The sequence below is a fragment of the Canis aureus genome, chromosome 12, assembly GCF_053574225.1.
Source record: "Canis aureus isolate CA01 chromosome 12, VMU_Caureus_v.1.0, whole genome shotgun sequence".
In the NCBI taxonomy this organism is placed as follows: Eukaryota; Metazoa; Chordata; class Mammalia; order Carnivora; family Canidae; genus Canis; species Canis aureus.
This window is the reverse complement of record NC_135622.1, coordinates 27522125-27542185: the sequence shown is the minus strand read 5'-3', so window position 1 is coordinate 27542185 and position 20061 is coordinate 27522125. Positions and strand designations below refer to the sequence as shown.

The window sequence follows — 20061 nt, the reverse complement described above, 5'->3', positions numbered from 1 at the left end:
TAAATAATCCTCAGTGTCTCTTTTCTCTTCCCTCACTGCTACCTCCCCAGCTCAAGCCACCGTCATGTCTTGAATGAACAATTGAAATTGTCCCTCCTCTAATTGGTCTCTATGCTTCTACTTTTGACTATCTACAATGTGTTTTCCCAGCTGCCTGGGTAGTCTTAAAATTTGACCAAGCCACTTCCCAGATCCTCTCACTTTATAGTGTTTTCCCCATTCACTTGTTGTTCTTGGGTATACTCACCCCCTTTTTATGTGTGATCATGCTAAACTAGTTCCTGCCTTGGGGCCTTTGCACTTGCTGTTCTTTTGGGCTGGGGATGGTTTGCTCCAGTTTATCACTTGGCTGACCACTTTGAACACCTTCTCAGAGAGGTTTCTCCTGTTCATCCAATCTAAAGTAGTTATCTCCTCTCCCTGTGGCTCTTTATGACATCATTCTATTTTATTGTCTTCATGGCACTTATCATTATCTGAAATTATCTTGTTTATTAATTCATTGACTTGTTTACTGTACTTTTTTTCTCCATTGTTAGGTTGTAAGCTCCATGAATAGAGGGACCTGCCTTGTTCAAGGCTATATCCCCCAGCATCCTATACCATAGTACTCAACCAGTTTTTACTAGGTGAAAAAGAGGTGAATGTATGGAAGGATGCAAGAATGGTTGAAAGATTGGGTAAGGATGGAGGATGGGAAGATGAGTAGGTGAAGGAATGGATGTGTGGAAGCATATATGGATAGACAGATAGATGAATGGATGGATAGATGGTTAGATGGGTGAGTGGATGAGTGGATGGAACCATGGATGGATCAATGAAAGGATGGATCTAAGGAAGGACGGATAGATGAATGGATAGAAGGAACAATGGATGGGAAGAAAGAAGAATGGAAAGATGGATGATGGAAGGATGGAAAAATGGGTAAGAAGATTCACAGATAGATGGAAAAATGTGTATAAAGATGCATGGATGGAAAGCTGGGTAGATGGATGGATGGATCCATCTATCTGGAGTTGCCAGTTCAGCCCTAGAGCTGGTGTGAGGGTCATCAACTCTGTTAATGGGGCAGGAGCAACTACCACCACTATGGGAAGGCAAAACAGAAGATGAGTGGATACGAGAAGTCTGTCCTGGTCCTGTTCTTGTGTTGCTTTCTTAGAGCTTGTGTTGTTATTTCTAGTATTATGGGAGGCAGTGTGGTATGGTAGAAAGAGCCCCAGATTTGAATTCAAAAAGACCTGTGTTAATGAACAGCTCAGCCATGTAGTATAGTTCATTAAGACCCTCAACACACTAAGCTTGTTTCCTTATTTTTATTAAACTAGAATAATATCAGCCTCCTAGTCTTATGTGAGAATTAAACAAGAAAGTTATATCTATGAATGACCAGGCACACAGAAGTACATAATAAATTATCTTTGCCTTCCTTCCACTAATGATTGAGGAATGTCATTAGCATGCCTTGTTTTAAGCCTGTATTCTGAACCTGGCACACAGTAGGTGCTCAGTGAAGGTTTATTAATTGTAATGGAAGGAATCGCCATTCAGTTCACTGGGAGATTGTGGCTACTGGTAAGGGATGGAGGAATAATATTTTATGAAAAAAAACAGTTCCTTAAGAATTCATTTGTACCATGGAGTTCCTAGGAACCAGATGATGCATTTAAATAGTATTGCATTTTCTGAAAACTAATTTACACATAACTTAGTGGGGAGCCCATGCCCTGTGTAAGGCAAGGTCCACCCCTTTTTGCAATTCACTGGTAGTTGATGCTACACTTGTGCTATTTTTTTTCCACAACACTCACTCAGGATGAGATCTTTCTGGAAACACCTGGGGGCCTTTGATGAGAGGCCCAAACCTTCTAGCTACCTCACAGGTCAAACTCCAGGCCCCAGGACCCCCTTGCCCTGGGCCTGGCCCCAGGGAATGATTCATAATTAAGAGAAAAGCCCTGTGCTTTATGTTTCCTCCTCCTCCTCTAAGCAGGCGGCAGGGGAAGGTGGAGAGGTTGGAAGGGGGATGGGGGGAGCCGACTGGAGCCTGGGATTTTGATTGAGAGGCCCCATTATCCACACTCTTAAAAAAATAACCGAATCTTTTCCTTTTTTATCTTGACCAATCTCATTTCACGCTCCAGAAGAGGAAAGGAGGGAGGGAGGGAGTCCAGGGCCAGGAGGGAGAGAGGAGTCAGTATTCTGTATTTTCAACGCTGCATTAAGCACATCGCCACGGTAACCAGGCAGCAACAAGTGCCAGCTCAGCAGGTTCCCAGGGAGTGCAGAGACCTCCTTCCCTCCCTCTTCTCCCTCCCCTCCCTCTACCCAGGAGAGCCCAGCCCACCTGCAGCACAGGGAACCCAGAGTGGGTGGCTGGCAAAGAATAACCTCTGTCAGGGAGGGAGGGAAGCAGGCCTGGGTGAATGTGCTAAGTCTCTGGGGTCAGAGCCATGGAGGCTGACCCACGGTTGGCATGGGAGTCACAGATGCCCTGATTCAGAGCCTGTTCTAGAAGCTCCAGGTCCTGGGCCTCTAGAGGCAGTAGAAATGACTCGATTCTGCTCTATCCACCCTTGAGTCCTTCCCATGTGGTTCCTAAAAAAGTGAGTGTGACTCTAACAAAGACATTCTCCTTGTCCTCCTCAGTTGCCTAGAGCTTGACACTCTGGGCTCTGGGTCACTGTTAGGTGATGATCATGCTGGTAGACAAGGAACCCAAAGGACTGGCAGGCAGGAATCCAAGACAATCCAAATGATGATGGAGAAATCCTCCCAGCTTATCTCCCTGTAGTACCTTTGGAGTATCCAGAACTTCGGTCTCACCCATGCAGGGCTGAGTGCGGGGTGTAATGGAAGGTATATTTCAATCATCTTCAACATCATCATCACCAACACCATTCATACTCAGATTTTACAGAAAGGGCATACAGATTCATCAGAGTGAAATAACTGGGAGACCGTGGGTTGCTCAAGTGCCAGGCTGGTGTTTAGCTCATACTGTTCTGCGGACCCCTAGAGCGCTGTCCATCAAGGCTCACTGAGTCAGTGGAAGAAATGGCAGAGCTTAGATCTGAACATTGGTCTGTCTCAGGTCTGCCCATTTCATCATGAGGAATCTGGGAGCATGTGGGAAGAAGGAGGCTGAGTGGGGGAGAGTTAAGGAGCTAGAACCACTGCAAAATCCTGGCTCCAGGCATATACAAGATGTGCTCTTTGGGAAATCGATGCATGGGACACACCCTACCTCTCTGTCCCCTCTTGCTTCACCTTTGGCCAACACTTCCTATTTGTAGCACTCCCCTCCTGCCCAGCCCATCCCCTTACCTGCCACCATGCCTGCGATGGCAGAAGAGGCATAGCTGCCCTGTCCACTGGTGGGGATGTGGGGTGGGTATCCGGGCAGTGTGGGTCCCACCATCTCTCTCCCTGGAAAAACACAGCAAGGAGCCATTAGTTAGGCCATCGTGGGTTCTTGCACTTCTTGTCTTGCTTCCCTGAGGCTCAGCAAGTCTTTCCTCATGCCATGGCCACTCTCTCCAAAGCCATTCTCCAGAACCCACTTCCCCCTCCTCCGTCCTCTGAGTTCAAGCTTCTGCCTGTGTCTGGCCTTCCAGAGGACACAGGCTCCACCACACAGGGAGCACTGCCTATTGCAGTCCTGTACTGTGGCCCGTCCTCCAATGATTTTATTTGCACGAATCTTAATTCACCCATAAAAATGTCATGGTATTGGAGGAAGACTGGGGCTTGGTCTTCTGGGTCTTTGTTATCCCTTGGTGTCCAGCACAGCAGTGGGTGCAGCTGGCCTAAGTAATACATTAGAGGCTACTGGGCTCAGACCTTATGCTCTTCCAGCCCCAGCTCTGAGGATCAAGAACAAGGCCCTACAAGGGATGGCCCAGGTGTGGCCTTTTGGTCACCATCCTTAACTACCCTTCTTGGACCTGTGGCAGACATTGCTAATCAATCACTGTACTCTTTTCCAGTGGACCAGAGAGGGCATTGGTCTCTTCAACCTGGCCTTCCAGGTGGATACAACCTATCAGAGCTGTAAAGGACACAAAATCTATTGGCTATTCCTGACCTAGAAAGGAGATGTGGGCTGAGAGATATTTAGTGTTTATACATGAACATGAACCACATATCTGCCAAGTCCATTCCTGAAAGGGGAAAAAAACATTTTCAGCCAAACAGGCACCCATCTCTCTCTATCATTTGTAGGTAATGCCCTTGCCTTGGTGGCAGCGAGGCAGCTCTGTAGAGACCTGATTTCCCTGGCTCCACCTCTTCCTTACACCTGGAAGTCGAGCCTTCCCGTTTTGGAGGCTCCATCTGACTAGGTGAGTTTCTTCCAGAGCCGAGATATCCTGCAGGCCCAGATCAGACTCTCCCTCACCCAAAGATCTTTGGCAATACAACCTGGTTTGCCCACACCTGTCCAGGTTATGACCACTGTCCCAGCATATTTATTAATAATGTCCATTTCACTCTCAAATGCCCCAGTGTGAATGATGAATTATTTTGTCATCGCAGCTCTTGGTGATACTTAAAGGCTTTCTCAGCTTCAGCACCACTGAATTGGGGCTAGATAACTCTTTGTGTGGGGCCATCCTATGCACTGCAGGATGCTCAGCAGCATCCGTGGTATCAACTCACTAGATGTCAGTAGCAGTTCCCACACCGCAGTGTGACAATCGTAAATATCTTCAAATATTGCCTTATGTAAAATCACCCTGAGTTGAGAATCTCTCTCAACTCAATTGAACAGAATCTCTCTGTTCAATTTCTCTCTGTTTCAATTTTTCTGACCATTTTACCCAAATGCCTCTGCTTCTTCCATGCTGAGGGCTATTTTTCTCCTAGGGCTTATATGGACTCCCTGTAAGCCTGTCAACCAACTTGCCAAGGTCATCCCCTCTACATTACTGCTTGTCCCACTTTTCTCCCTGAGGTCCCCCCAGGGTCCTACATGCTTTGAACTCTTCAGGGGGTAGCCAGGAATATTAAAAGGGAAGGTATGTCCTGTGGAATTTTATGAGTTGTCAATACCAGAGTGACAAAGTCTTACCTCTTACCCTGAAGACAACTTGTGCATTCAGTAAAGATTTATTAGTAAGTATAATGTCCTAGGCACTTTTTCTGAGTACTGGGGATACAGCAGTGAGTAAGAATGCTAAGTTAGCAAGACCAGCCATTAAATCAAGATGGGGCATGAGCTGGGATGAGCATGTGGAGCCAAGCCTAGGGATTAACAAACAAGACCACGCCTTCTGGTCTTCTGCTCTTTCTCTGGATGGAAGGGTCTAGGAAGCAGAGGACCTCAGTCCTTATCCTGCTTCTATAGCTAATTTTCCAAATGCCCTTCAACCAGCCACCTATGTGCCCAAGCTTGTTTCTTCATGTGCAAAATGTGAGAAAAAGAGTAAGAGTAGCCTTGTGCACCTTATTACTACTGCTATGGTGTTATCAGCATAATTCAGAGCCAGGGTTTCATGTTACAGGTGGGCACTGAGTGGTGCAATGGACAAATTCCATAAATTGTGACATGTCATGGGAACCATTATAGAATAAGTCCTATTTGAAATGAGCCATCAATGATCATTATTTAAAACTATGTGATTGTTTTCATAAAAATGAATATCACCTCCTAATTTGTTTGACTTCTAGTATGAAGGGCAGCTATGGTTGGTGTTGGACCAAAGAGGGTGAAATCTACTGGAATTTTATAGGTGGGTTCAGTTCAATTGACCCAAAGTCCCGAACAAATGAAGGATTGGAAACCCAGGTGAGGCAAGGAAATTTTAGTATATTTAGAAGTAGGAAAATATGCAGGATCTATACCAAGATAAAATCTGGTCTTTCTTTGAAGAAGACTGCAGTACTATCAGCTATCAGACCCAGCCCCCTCGGCCCTCAGATGAAGCACTTGGCCAGGTACTGGAGCCTATGAGAGCAAGGGGGGACAAGAAGCCTGTGAGAGCAGTAGGGATACAGAGGATAGACAGGTGCATGCATAGAAGAGTGATGGAAGACGGTGATGGCTAATTCAAGCTCGATGCCTTCTCTCTTTCCTCTTCCTGCTTCCTCCTCTGAGAGAGAGATAGAGAGAGACAGCACTTGCAGACACAATGTGTTGAGCAGGATTCTGAGGCTGCATCTGTGTCTACCGTGACTGGGGTTGGAGGTGAGGAGGTAAGTCTTGACTCTTAGGCCACCTCTTTGTTGGTACTGGCCTAGGTGCTCTCCAAGGCTCCCTTGGCCCTGGAGCCCTGTGGTCTCACACTCTCCTTTCTCTAGCCCTTCTCCATCCCTGTCCATCAACTGACCCTACTGCTTCTTGACCTTTGTGGCTCCATGGGCAGAGCACTAGGGCACGTGCTCCCCTGAAGCCACAAATTAATGAAGTCACAGTTGCCCTGTGGGACCCCATCCCATGAAACTAGCCCTTAGACTGCTCTTAGATAAAAATTCATCAACCTCACTCACTTAAATTCTGAGATTTTAATCTTCATCTCTCCTTGGTCACCAAATTTTCTCCCAGTGGGGCAGAGGTTTCTGAATCAAATGCTGGAGGAGACCCCAAAAGTGTCCATGAAACTTGGCCCTCCTGGAAAGCCTAGGAGGACTTTCTATAGGATGGCTCTCACCCAGCATGTGGTACCTTAAACTCTCCTATCAATCCTTCAAAACTTTGTTTCAGTTCCTTAAATACATGGTTTCTTCCAAAAAGCCGAGAACCTCACGACCTTCTCAGAAATGAAGCCACAGAAGCCATGAGGTAGATGCACTCCAAAAGGGCCTGTGACTTTTAATTGACTTACTTATTTTTAAGGCTCTTCATCACTAGTTTCTTTGATTTGTTAACTCCTCTGTACTCAAATATATCTCAACATGGCCTTGTTTTTCAGAAGGTGATGTAGACACAGGTCCATGTTGGCTGGCTGTGAAGTGGGGTTCTATAAGAAAACACTAGCACCCCAGAAATATTGGTAAATGTTCTAAATATTGGTGGCATTCCTTGGAGGAATTCAGAGGGTAGAGGTGATTTCAGACAATTTTATTTGCCCACTTTGATGTCTGCCCTCTATGTGACCCTTTTCAATTCCTTATCTTGTTCTGATAGCAAAGAAAATTTATAGCAATCCAGAAATCTCTTTGGCAGGACTAAATATAATTCCTCACAAAAGAATGGAGGCGGGTAATGGACTGTTTGATGATAAAACCAAACTCAGAGCTTTCTGATCAGCTGAGCTGGAATCAGCCCTGAAACATCCAGGGCAGGGACAACCTCGATATCACTCTTACAAGTGTGTGGGGACCCAGACTGGGGCATTTGAAGGGAAATGGCAGGAATATTAGGGGCAATCCTATTGTTTCCCAAACTCTGATGCTTCTTCTTTTTCTGAGTTGGGAGAAGCTGAGACTTAGAAGGGCAGTCACCCTGGAAATTGTGCTATCAAAGCCACTGGGTGAGGAATAGAAGTGACCCCAGGAGGAGACCATGAAGCAGCAGGGAGGGTCCTTAGGAAGCCACTCAGAGGAGGAGAGCCAGGAGGGCTCTGGGAGGTGAGGGCCAAGCTGAATCTGGAATGAAAACTCACCTGGCCTGCCTATTCCTCTTGTCTGCAGCCCTCCCTCAGAATAATTTAGTCTTGGTTACCTTTTCTTTAAGTTCACCTTTTCCTCCCTTGGATCGGTTTCTAGCCCCTCAGACTCTTGAGATCCTTCCTCCTAATCCTCCTTCTCTCTGGATGTCCTCCCAGCCTGCTCACCATGGCTCAGCCACGTGGTAGGTATTTAGGTCCCTTCTTGACCATAGGCTGCAGGTGGACAGTCTTCAGGGAGCTCCAGTTCAACACCCTGGGCTCTGCATGGACACCAGCCATCATGTACTTGGTGCCCAAGCCACAGAGCTGGCCTTACTCTGAACTGCAGTCCTGACTTGCTTCCTGCTCTTGGCAACCTGCCTGGACCCAGTCTCTCTAAGCCTGGGCACCTCTTGCTTTTCTCAGAGCACCTGCCTTTGGTGCCACCTCAAGTTCTTGAGCTGGGCCTTGCAGCTCACCATTGGCTTTCACAGGGATCACACCCTGTCCCCTGGCATGTGTTGCCAGCTTCTTTACCCCATGCGGTAGATGACCTTCCAGTCTGGCAGTTGGTCTGAAGAGTAGGCATGCCTACTAAACTAAGAACTGACAGAGGTTGGAAGTGGCATCCTGGTTTGATTGCATATTGATAGGGAGTGCTTGAAGCCCTAACAGGGTGACAGAGAAGAGAGAAAGTATGGGGGCTTTGGGGTAGGGAGTTTGCTCTGGGCTGTTCCAAATATCCAAGACCACTTCCTACTGCTATCTGCCCTTCCCTCTCCACTCAAGTGGGCCTGCCAAGTCTCTGGGCAACTCACATAGTAACTGAAGTCCTGCTCCCCATTGTCACATGATTTTCCCACACCTTAGCCGTTGCCTGCCTTATTGCAGCCCTCCTGGTCGGGGCCTGCCATTCACACAAAGCAGGCAGCCTCACCCAGTGATTGGGCCTCTCCACCCCACAGTGGATGTGAGTCTCTTTACTCCCTGGCTCCCCTCTCACCCTCCCTATCCCATTTTCTCTAGCTGACATCATTCCACTCAGCTCACAGATTTTTCTCCTTTAATCACGTTGGTCAAAACAAATGACCCATCTCCACTGACTTCACCCGCTTTTGAAATTTTGAACTCTGAGTCAACATTTGCTTCCTTGCTCCATACCCCAAAACACCGCCTCTCTGCCCACACACTGGACTTCCCTTGTTAACCCTTTAACTCTGTGCCCACTCCTTCCAAGAGGGCTTCCCACATTAAATGTGGGGATACACAGAGAAAATAATCCCAGGTGCCTGCCAGACAGGATATGTAGAGTCAGTTATGAGACAGAGTCTGTGAACTTAAATTCAAGATGACCTTGGAGTCCCTCTGGGCAGGTAGAGGTCTTATTCTTCTGGTTTGGTGGTTTTCAAGTCCAAGGGCTTTCAGGGGGCATAGTCCCTACTTCAAACAGAGTAGCTCTTCATTTGTCTGGTTTGGGTACCTGGCTTCTATAAAAGCTATCATTTCAAGAGAGCGTTCTGAGGCCCAGTAAGTTGAAAACCACTGGTCCAGAGGGCTGGCTCACTTTTGGCTTCCTCCATGTGTTCTAGTTCAATGCCTTGGGCCCACATATAAAATAGTCCCATCTCTGTGGAAGCCCATCAGATATCTGAAGACTATCATGGGTCTCTGCTCCCTTTTTTCTCTCCATCTCAGGCCTTCTGCCCAAGCCAGATGTCTACCTGGACTCTTTCGCCTGCTGCCCAGGCCCTGGCTGGATGGGCTCATGTCATTCTGCTAGGGAGGTCTGAGCCCTAGCCGGTGCACACAGGCTGAGCCCTCGACTCTGCCAGATGCCACATGCCTATTCAGGAACCATGACCAGGCCCTTCTCCTTCTTGGGCCTGTTCCCATCAGTATAAGGAGAGATTTGCTCTAGATGTCCCTAAGGTGCTTCCAGCTTTAAACGTTTTGAGGCCAATGAGGTTCCTGATGGGAGGTTCTCCTGTTCTCCCATCTCTCAAGCTGGTGAGTTACTCTGCTTCAGTGTTCTCCAAGGGAGACCCTGTTAAGCTGGGTACAAGGAGAGCTACACTCTGGGGATCCAATGGGGACCGACCCTCTGTTTTTTTTAAAAATTCCATCCAGAAATTGGCTACAAGAGCCAATGACTTTTTCCCTCCAAAGTTCTTTTTTGTTTCTCATCCAGACCAAGGGTTCACTGCTCTATACTGCCTGGCTCCTGGCCTTAAGGTGTCTCCTCGTCCGTGGGTCTTTGGGGCGAGGTTCTAGAAATCGGCCAGGCACCCCACTTCCTGGGATCCCCAGAGTGCCTGCCCACCCCCATGGCCGACCCCGCCGGGGCAGGGGAGCACCACATCTCGGCTTGTGCAAAAGTTGCAGGAAGATTTAGGGAAGAGAGTGACGGTGGACTGGGGCGAGGGCCGGAGAGGGGGCTGGACCCCAAAGCAGGGGATAGTGGCCGGCCCTGAGGACCCCCCTCCCTCCCCCCGCGAGAGCTGCACGGCCCGGGACCTCCCTGTCGTACCTGAGAGGAGGGCCTGGCCCGTGAACTGCCCGTACACGGAGGCAGCATGGGGAAAGGCATTGAAGGGCGGGACCGAGGCACCGGCTGGGACCCCGGCGCCGCCGACTTGCTGCAGATCCAAAAAGGCGGAGCTAGATAAAGAGGAAGGGGTGGAGCTAGAACTGGACACCTCGGGGGTTTCCTGCTTTATGGCGAAGGGTGAATGAGGATCTGCCGGAGGGAGGGAGACAACAAGGAGAGAGGGGTGTGAGATGATGGGGCGGGCACATGCACGAACCCAGCCATGAGATGTGGGGGGTGCGGGCGGGGCGCTGGGGCAGGCGGCTCCTCTCTGCGCTGGGGGCCTCGGGAGAGTGAGCGGGAGCGCGGGAGCGGGCAGCTCCCCTCCTGCTGTGCCTCGGCGACCGGCGGGGGCTGGTGCGCCCCCCTCCCCCCCGCGGCCGGAGCAGGGCCTGGGCTGCAGGCAGGACCTGGGGACCCACCTGGAGGCCCCGGGCGGCACAGCCCACCTCTCCGCAGGCCCAGGGCCCTAGCCCCCCTCAGGGCCGGCCACACTCCGCCTTCCAGCCTTTCGGTGCAGCCGGGGCGCATGGCCCAGGACATTCCAGGCATCGTACCTGCCACCACGGGGTAGGTCTGGTGAGTCGAGAGGTTGCGCCCCAGGGGTGTATTGGAAGGGGTCAGGGTGGCCTTGCCGTCGTCCAGGGCGGCGCTGTTGAGCAGGGGCAGCGGGTAGAGGCCCTGCGGAACAAAGACAGGTCAGCGCACCCAGGCCCCTGGCAGTGGGCCTCGCCGTGGCCGCGGAGACCCAGTCTCCCGAAACACTCGCCCTTCCTCGCTGTGCCCTTCCTTGCGCTCTCTCTCAACTCCACTTAGCCCTTAAGATTCTTACTCTCCGACTCCACTCACAGCCCTACTGTTCCTAATCCCTGGCTCATAGCTTCCCCTCCTGCAGCCCTAGAATTCAGAGTCCGCTGGTGGCCTCAGGGCTTGGCTGGACTGTGCTCTCCTTCCTCCTTGTCTCCTTGTAGGTCTGGACCTACAGAGAATGAATGGGATGCAGGGCTGGAGCAGTCCGCCTGTGGCCTGGTTCAGAGGTCTTCACTGGATCCGCTAGGTTATTCCTCTTCAGATAGGAAACACAGCCGCAGGGAGACCAAGAAACTTGACACCTTCCCATAGGGGGCAGAGCCAGGACGGAAACCTAGGGGGTCCGGCTCTCAAGTCTATACTCCCAAACGGTGCACTAAACTGGATGACATCATGACCGTATCCATTTGCAAAAAGTACACATTAGAGCTTTGCTGACGCTATCCTGTCCACTGACCCCAAGGGCCCTGTGACGCGGGCAAGTAGGCAAGCAATATTGTGTCTGTTTTATATGTAGAGAGCCTGAAGCCCGGAGAGTCAAGTGTCCCAGCGAAGTATGAAACAGATACTAAACTGAGGGCATTGGATCCTGCCCCAGGTGCTCTTTCCTTCAGTAAAGTGGCAGGCATGACACCCCACCAGAGCAGGTGGCTGTCTTCTTTCTCTCCTCTATATCCAGTAACTATAAATTCACAGGTTCACCTGGAAGATGATACTTTATTTTTGTTTTTGTTTTTGTTTTTAAACTTTATCAAGTACCTGTGGGGTTTTCTTTCTCCCTAGTGCAGTGATGGGTAAGTGTGCACTACCCCTCACCGTGACTCCCTCCCTTAGGACAAGACAGCACACACAAGCACACACCTGTCCCCTATACGTGGGTCACACACGTCGCAAACACACTCCGTGAAGTCATGTGCAATGGTAAAATCAAGGAATGCTCTGGTTACATAACAGCTCCACTAACAGCAGTCTCTTCCAACGATTTCCACGGAGCTGGGTTCTCCAAGGGGCTGGCACTTTTCTGGTTGCATGCCGGGCACTTTTGGAAGCTGCAGGCAATTCTAGAGGCCACCAGAGCACCATTATTGTTTAGCCGCAATTACTGACTAAATGGTGCTCTGGTTCCACGCTTTCAGAGGGGGCCTGCTTTGAGGCAGGGTGGAGTTGCTTAGAGCCCAGCTTAATGAAATTGAACAAAATACCTAATTTCTGGAGAGTGTAAGAAAAGTTTAAAATGCCTTATGGGTGTGTTGATTTAATAACAAATAACAAATTCCTACTCAAAATCCTACAGCTTTCCCAAATCCAGACAATTCAGTGGGGAAAAAAAAATCCCCAATTCCCCCCAAAACCACCAGTCATCCCAGTCATGACTGGATTTATTTCTGGGGTTGAATTTGAACTGGAGTGCAGAGTGGCTTTGCTACTTGGGCCAATTTCAGCCCTCGGTCTACAGTGACCAGCCAAGTAACTGTGGTCGCTGTGGCCTCTTTGAGCTGTGACTTTCTCACCTCTATGGCAGAGAATGGAATTTGTGTCCCTAGGCTGATGTAAGAGTTAAATGAGATTTCGTATATCTACATTAAACGCTTTGCAGGGAATGCCCAATACATTGCTCTAATGGGAGTTAGTATTTCCAAATTCTGGGGATCCCTGGGTGGCTCAGCAGTTTGGCGCCTGCCTTTGGCCCAGGGCGCGATCCTGGAGTCCCAGGATTGAGTCCCGCGTCGGGCTCCCGGCATGGAGCCTGCTTCTCTCTCTGCCTTTGTCTCTGCCTCTCTCTCTTATGTCTATCATAAATAAATAAATCTTAAAAAAAAAAAAGTATTTCCAAATTCTGTGAAGAGTCGTAAGCTGCAAAATTCTTGGTCTCTGTCATAATATGCACATTCTGCTGATCTGCTTCTTGTTGCACTTGTAGAATACAGGACAAAGAGCTGCTCCTAACTGTCCTGGTAGTGAAATAGCAACCAGAAGTGAGGCCACATGGTGTTTCTATTGAATACTTTCTCCCTTATTGATCTTACAGAAAAAATAGCTGTGCCTTCCCTGCCTCCTGAGGTCGCGTATGAGGACCTGTGCTTCTCTCTCTCTCTCTCTCTCTCTCTCTCGGATCCCCAGGCCTGAGGGCCTTCCTGTGTCTAGGTGAGGGCACACAGAGTATCCTTCAACAGCACAGTCCGAGTCACCAAGGGCAGGGAAGGCAGGAGCTTGGACACAAGGAGCCCTTGGCACAGGCTGCATGCTCTCTGCCCCTCACTACCTGGCCAGGTGAATGGATGAGCGAGTAGAAGATGGGCTGAGGGAGGGAATGAATCATGGATGGATACTGCTGATTGGTTTCCTTATCCATAGGATGAGCTATTCCATGGTTTGGAGCTGTTCCATGGTTTTCAAACTCTTTCTCCAGCTGACAGAAGCAGCGTGTCTAACAGAGTGCGCAAGCGGACCAGTCTGAATGAAACCAGGTCGGCAGACCTGAGCTCCACAGCCATTTGCTCCCCCCAGGCTCTGTCTACCCTTCTCGGACTTGGGTTATCGGCACACAAATGGAAAGACTAGACTCCATGATCCCTGAGATCCCTGTGGCTCTAAGACTCCCCAATACCGTGATTCCCCACATGCATGTGCCAGCTTGGGGCTGGTCTCAGGGTCTCCCTGTAATCAAGCAGGGCCCTTTGGGAGCTCAGCAGTGGAGCTAAGAAATGGCTCTGTGAGCCAGAGGGTGCCAGGGTGTCAGCAGCAGGGTTTCTGTGGGACGGCTGCTCCTTGCACCCTGGGCTGTGCAGCTCCTTGCCACAGAGCAGGCTTCCCGTGAGCCCCCGGCTTCTGCTCCACTTCCCTCAGAAAGCCATGTGCCGACTCCCGGTTGAACACCAAGGCCCTCTCCCCAGGTCTGCTGACGGCCAGCTTTCTCTGCACCCCCTCGTGGTTGCCACAGCCCAGGCTGATAAAATCGCTGACGCAGATTGCCTGCCCAGCTGCAGTGCTGGCATAGGCCCAGCAGCCCAGACGGTCACTGGCAGTGGTTCAGCTGGTTATTGGCATCGTCCACATTGTCCTGCTCAGACTTTAAAGGCGTAAGGCTTGCCTCACTCCTGGACTAAATGACAGCATGAGCGAAGTGGGGTGAGCACACCCATCCTAAGGGAATTCCTTAGCTGGTTGATCCAGGGGGTAGGGGTTGGGGGTTGGGGGTGGAAGCCGTTGCTACTGTGGAGAGATACAAATGGATGGATGGTCCTGGAAGTTCTGTCAGAGTCGTGGAGTCTTTGTTGGGCTCGGGGAGACCAAGGACATCTCTGCTAGCTGTTTCCAGAAGCTGACCTACTATAAACCATTTCACCTGTCATGATCCCTGGAAATAAAAGTTCCCCTGTAACTTGCAATTTATTGTTCTGGATTTCTCAGCTCACTCACCAAGACACCTTTACTGAGTATCTGTTCTAAGAGGGGCACAATGTTAGGTGCCATAGATTAAAAAGAAAGAAAGAAAGAAAGAAAGAAAGAAGAAAGAAAGAAAGAAAGAAAGAAAGAAAGAAAGAAAGAAAGAAAGAAAGAAAAAGCAAGCTTCGAAATGCTGCCCTTCCTTGTGAAACCCATGGTCTACACCTCTGTCCACTGGACAATTCAGTACATAGTGAGAAGTTGCTGGAGTGACCTGTTGGATGGGCGGAAGCACAGACAAGACAGAGATGAAGCATTGGCTGAGGGGCAGGGCATGATTCATGGGTAAGTGATGCTTGAGCTGAGTCATAATGGCCAAGCAGTACTTTTCCAGGCAGAAAGGTAGAAGGAAAGGCACTCTGTAGTGGGCATGCAGTGTGTCAGTGCACAGAGGTGTGAACAAGAATGACATGCCTGGCAGCATGAGTAATGCAGTAATGCACTTGTAGGGTGTACAGGTGTGAGTGGCCAGAGGTAGGCTGGAGGTGCTGGTTGAGGTCATGGTGTGAGGCTTTGAGCTGCTGCTTTAGAGCTGTGGGACCTCCCCCTGTGGTCTGGGAGAGCCACTGAGGACAGAGGGAGGGTGCCACCTGGTTGTGTTGCTCTTTCCGAAAGGGTGGAGCTCAGAGGCTAAGGGTGAGGGGAAGGCAGGAGGGCTGTGGGGAGAAGGAGGAGGATGCCGGCATCTGGTAAAGTCAAATCTGTGTTGGGGTTGGACCTGCAGGAAGCATGTGACCCTAAGCCACGGGCACAGGTTCTGGCCACGTTGGTGGCAAGACCGCAGGCTGACTAGGAGACCAGGAGTCTTTCAGAGACTGTGCTGTGTTGCAGTCCCTGCCTGCTGCTGCTCGGCTGCTCACCTGGCTGCTTACCTGCTCGCCTTTGGTGTGGCTGGGGGAGGCATAGGCCTCCGGGTAGTGCTGCCGCTCGAATGGGCACTCGAGTGGCTCAAGGTGGTGTTGGCTGAAGGCGTCTGTGCGAAGGTGCTTGCGAGGCCCGCTGCTGCTGCTCTGGGAGTCGATGCTCAGCCGGCAGCTGTCCTGGTCACCTGGCATCCCCAGGCAGGGAGAGAGCTTTCAGGGGACCCATCTACCCATGCCCCAGGCCAGAGTGGAGAGGCAGACTCAGGCTGCAGAGGGACGGGGAGGACCTGGCTCCAGGCCGTGGGACTGTGGCCAGTTAGGGACAGGCCATGTGCTGTAGGCGGGTACCCCCCGGCACCTGCAAAGTCTGGGGCCACCAATCCCCTTGGAGCCTGAGCCGATTGCCCTCCTGCACCCCCAACCTGCCCTCTGGTTCCCCAATACTCACTGTCATCCATCTTCCTCTTGCTGTCGCTGCCGGGCTGAGCAATCCCCAGGAGCCCGTTGATGGAGTAGGTGGATCCCAGGGAGTCTGACTGGGGTGACTCTGGGGGCGTGACAGCTGAACTGGGGACTGCAGTGGGATGAGAGGGAGAGGGTCAGTGCGGGGTGGGGTGTGACTCCCCCCTCAGGGTCCCTGCTGCCACGACAGAGGAGTCAGGAGGCCCGCTGGCGGGAGGGGTGCTTGGAGACATGGCTGCCTGAAGTGAGGCCACCCCTAAATACGTCAGGGCACCTTCCCTGGGACCCAATGAGGCTCTGTCCCTGTGCAAGGGCTCAGTCCACACAGGCGGGTGTATCTCTGTGGGCCTGCATGTGACCATGTTTCTACAGATGGGTATGTGTGTGCAAGATTGAGTGTGCCCACGTGTCGGCACTCACTCAGCGTGTGTCCTGGGCTCAGGGACTTGGTGGCCACACAGCTGTCCATGGGGAGGTTGAACGGTTGCTGCACTTTGGTCCGGATGATTCTGTAAGAAGACAAAGAAGCTATTAGAGGGAAGAGGAGGAAGCTGGACTCACACTGCCCCAATCCTGTGCCTTTTTTGAGAGTGCACTTGGTTATCTTAGAGGCACCTCCAGCACAACTTGTCTATAGTTGGACTCCTGACCGGACCACACCCGGTCCTTCCCAGTGGTCCTGTTTCACAATCAGCTCCACTGGTCACTCAAGGCGGAACTGCAGGAGGGGCTTCACACCTGCCTCCTTCTCTCCTCTGTCAAACCCATCATGAGGTTCTGTGAGTTTGACATTGTAAGCCTCTCCAGCATTGATCCGTCTCCGCATGTCACTGTCAGTCACTTAGGGCAGGCCTCCACGAGCTCTCTCCCACCAGGATCCCTCACTGGCCCACCCCTATCTGCTCTCAACCCTTTCTAATCTGTGCTCCTGATTATAGCCTGAGTAGACTTTTTGCAATGCCTCCTGCAGCCTCCTGCTTAAAGTCTGCCAACTTTCCTATGGGTCACAGGCAAGAATATGTGACATGGCCACCAGCCTCTATAGGGCAGTCTTTGCTGACATTTCCACTTCAGCTACCTCATGCTCCCCTGCCCCCAACCAACATTCTATCTGCTGGCTTTCTTTCAGCTTCCTGTCTAGGATCTGTGAGCCACAGGGCCTTTGCATATGGTGTCTCAGAGCCCCTTTCTTTGGCTCCTCTTTTCACCCAGTTAACTCTTATTCATTGTTTCTTACTCCAGGATATCTTTTCATTCCTTCCTAAACCAAGCACCGGACGCTAGTTCACATACCTCAGGTTCCTCTCCTTGGGAGGACTGAGAGCTACATTTTAACAATTGTGTGTGGGGGCACTTGACTGGTACCTGATTAGGGTCTGTCTTCTTACTAAACTATAAGCTCCACAAGGACAAGGATTGTGGGTTCCCAAGGCCTAGCACATAATGAGTGAATTATGTATATATGAATATATGAATGAATGAGTGAGTAAATGATTGATGGAGGCTGTGAGTGAATAATTGAATAACCGAACAATTGAGTGAATGAGGGCCAGGTTAGGGGTCGTGTGGCCCAGGAAAGGATCATTCCAGGATTCTTTTGTTGAATGAAAGAGGATGTAGTGTGCGAGGTAGGAAACTACCAAAGTAGGGCCTGGGGTGGGGTGGGGTGGGGTGGGTGGGAATGTCACAGAGCAGTGGGAAGGTGTGGTACCTGCCCCATGGCACCTGGGGTGCCTCCTGCTTAATTCTTCAGCAAGAGGCCCCTTCCTAGGCTCTATTTCCACCCAAGCCAAGTCCTTCTTCCGATCTCTGTCATGGTTCCCCCAAAGCCAGTTACCCTGTTCTCCCCCCTCTTCCTGCCCCAGCTGCTGTGTCCCTCTTACCTGTTGATAGAGCTGACACTGGGCACAGTGTCATTGTCACAGACACCCTCAGCCAGGAGCCGGTCTCGGATCTCCCAGGCAAACATGGTAGGGTTCTGCCGTTTGTAGTCTCCAATCTTCTCCACCACCTTGGGGGTGGCCACCTTAGGCTTAGAGCCCCCTATCACTCCAGGCCGGATGCTTCCAGTCTCGTAGTACCTACTCCAATAGAGAACCCCAAAGAATTACCCAATAAGCAGGTGGGATCTTTGAGCAAGGACTTAGCCAGAGACTCCTGTTCCTCTCTGAGGCTTCTGGGGGGGAGGGGTAAAATGCACCCCCAGGGCTGGCTTTAAACACTTGATGTTCCTAGCACTGTCTGTTTCCCTTGCATGAGTAGGTTTATGCTGCTGCCAAACCAGAACCCTCTGCTAAAGACCTTACCCTGGACACCTAGCTTCTCTCTTTTTCCCTCCAGCCAGTCTCCTGTATATGAGCTCCTGCAAGAGCCACCTATGAAGCACAAAAGATTTCCCTTCTTAGAAAGGAGGTTTTGATGCACAGGCTCTGTATATACATACAGGTTCATGGCAGCGGGTTTCTCTACCCAGCTTTCCTGCATTAAAGCTTGACTTACCATTCTCGGCTATCCTGGTTTTGCCCCTCCCCAGGAAGCCAGCTTGGATCATTGGGCCCTCTGCCCTGTTTCACTGGTTCACCTTTGCTCCCTTACCTTCCTCCCCTCTGGCTGGCCACTAATTTTCTACCAGATTACATGATTCAGGTTGAAGCTGTTTCTCCTGGACTCTGGAATGGCAGCCTGGCCTGGATCCCTGGCCACATCCAGCCCCTTAGGCCATGCCCACTCTCCCAGGCTGTCCACTTTCCCTTTCCCCTGAGCCCTCAACTACCTCCTTTGGTAGATCCATGACTTACGGTAGGATGGCTTTCCCCAATTTGTTATGGAAACTCTCTGGTCTCTTCTACCATAGAATGAAATCTGGTTCTTTAAAACTTTGCTTGTTAGTCACAGCCATCCCGGGCTCATCTCTGGGACATTACAGCCCATCTCGGGAACCTTGCTCCTGACCTGAGCCAGGGAGCACGCTTTCCCCTGGCAACCTCAGTCAGAAATCTGGGGTTCTCCACAGTTCAACCACAGTTCAGGTCCTTTTGCCTCTTTAAACCAGAACTCCTGTTGAATCTACCTGTGAGTTGGGTGAGGGAGACAGGTACATTTAAGCCAATGCAAAGCCCAAGTGCCACAGTACAGGGGCATTTGGGGAGTGGCTGTCCAGACTATGCTATGTCAGTCTAGAAGCAGGCTTTACTGCTCCTGGTCCCTCCTGAACTTTTGGGTCAGTGGTCCTCAACTCTGGCTACAGAAAACTAGAATTATTCGATGGACCCTTAACACTATACAAACACTCAGGCCCATTCTCCTAAAGTTCTGCTTTAATGGGTGTGGGCTAAGGCTTAGACACAATTTCTTTTTAAATTTTTATTTCTTTTATTTTTTTCAATTTCTTCTTTTTTTTTTTTTAATTAAGTTTCCCTAGGTGACTCTTAACGTGCAGCCAAGGCTATGAACCATTGGTCTGGAGTTACTGTTCATAAATGTTACTTGGTCATCTCATAAGGATCACAGCACCCAGGCCTGGCTCCCTGAGTGGATGCTATGATTTATATGTAGGCCTGAATCAGGCCTTAAGGATCTGCATCTCATCAAGGAACCCTGGTGCTTCTGTTGCAGGTGGTCTGGGAGTTAACAGTTTGAGAAGCATACTCAGATATCCCTCATGCAGGGGGTTAGACCGCAGGAGCCACCTCTGATCATGTGTCCGCTCCCTAGCAGCTTCATTTCCTTTGGTCTCAGCCCGGGTTGTTGGGGTACTTTGGGGCAGATTCTCCTGTTTTAGGAGTAGAGAAGCCCATAAAAATGAGAGATGGGGCAAAAGAGAAAAGTGGGAGGGAGAAATGAAAGGAAGGAGAATAGATAAAGAAGCAAGGGCAGGAAAACAATAAAAGAACAGGGGGCGGGGAGGCCCAGAAACACCTCCGTACTCTGTTCAGATCCCAGTCCTTGGGCCAAAGCTTCACAATCAAGAATGGACCAAGTTCCCTGCGGGGAAAAGGCATGGCCAAGAGCTGGGCTGCCCAACACAAGGCCTGCAGGGAAGGTGGCATGTGGTGAATTTCGTGCTTACCTGCCAAGGATCTTGCTGACACAGCCATGGCTGACTCGGAGCTGGCGGGAGATGTCACAGGGCCTCACGCCCTGGTGGGCCAGGTCCACGATGCGTTGACGTACCACTTCAGGCAGAGGTCTGCCGTTCACAAAGGCCCCTCCCAGCTGGTTCAGCCCTCCATGGCCTGAGAAGACAGGAGGCCCAGGAACAGCTGTCAGGGCCAGGCAGGGCAGGTGGGTGGGAATTAGCCCA

The 20061-nt window shown here is 50.7% G+C and overlaps 1 protein-coding gene and 1 long non-coding RNA gene across 22 annotated transcripts in view; one reads left to right on the top strand and one right to left on the bottom strand.

Annotated features, from left to right (window-relative positions):
- Window positions 1–20061, bottom strand: part of PAX8 (paired box 8) — a 57216-nt gene that overhangs the window by 5670 nt on the left and 31485 nt on the right. For 5 of the 21 annotated variants that reach the window (XM_077843238.1, XM_077843239.1, XM_077843236.1 and 2 more), the window contains exons 3-10: window positions 19828–19993; window positions 17642–17842; window positions 16179–16267; window positions 15745–15870; window positions 15294–15481; window positions 10734–10857; window positions 10117–10326; window positions 3328–3429 (exon numbers count right to left, since the gene is read on the bottom strand). In XM_077843238.1, coding sequence (XP_077699364.1) covers window positions 3328–3429; window positions 10117–10326; window positions 10734–10857; window positions 15294–15481; window positions 15745–15870; window positions 16179–16267; window positions 17642–17842; window positions 19828–19993 — 1206 coding nt within the window. Of the gene's footprint in view, window positions 1–3327; window positions 3430–10116; window positions 10327–10733; window positions 10858–15293; window positions 15482–15744; window positions 15871–16178; window positions 16268–17641; window positions 17843–19827; window positions 20021–20061 lie in introns of all 21 variants that reach the window. The other 16 variants (XM_077843237.1, XM_077843245.1, XM_077843243.1 and 13 more) reach the window with 10 other exon arrangements.
- On the top strand, window positions 4223–6195 carry LOC144280830 (uncharacterized). Its single transcript, XR_013349237.1, has 3 exons — window positions 4223–4343; window positions 5671–5732; window positions 6098–6195. It is a non-coding gene; the product is annotated as an uncharacterized LOC144280830 (long non-coding RNA).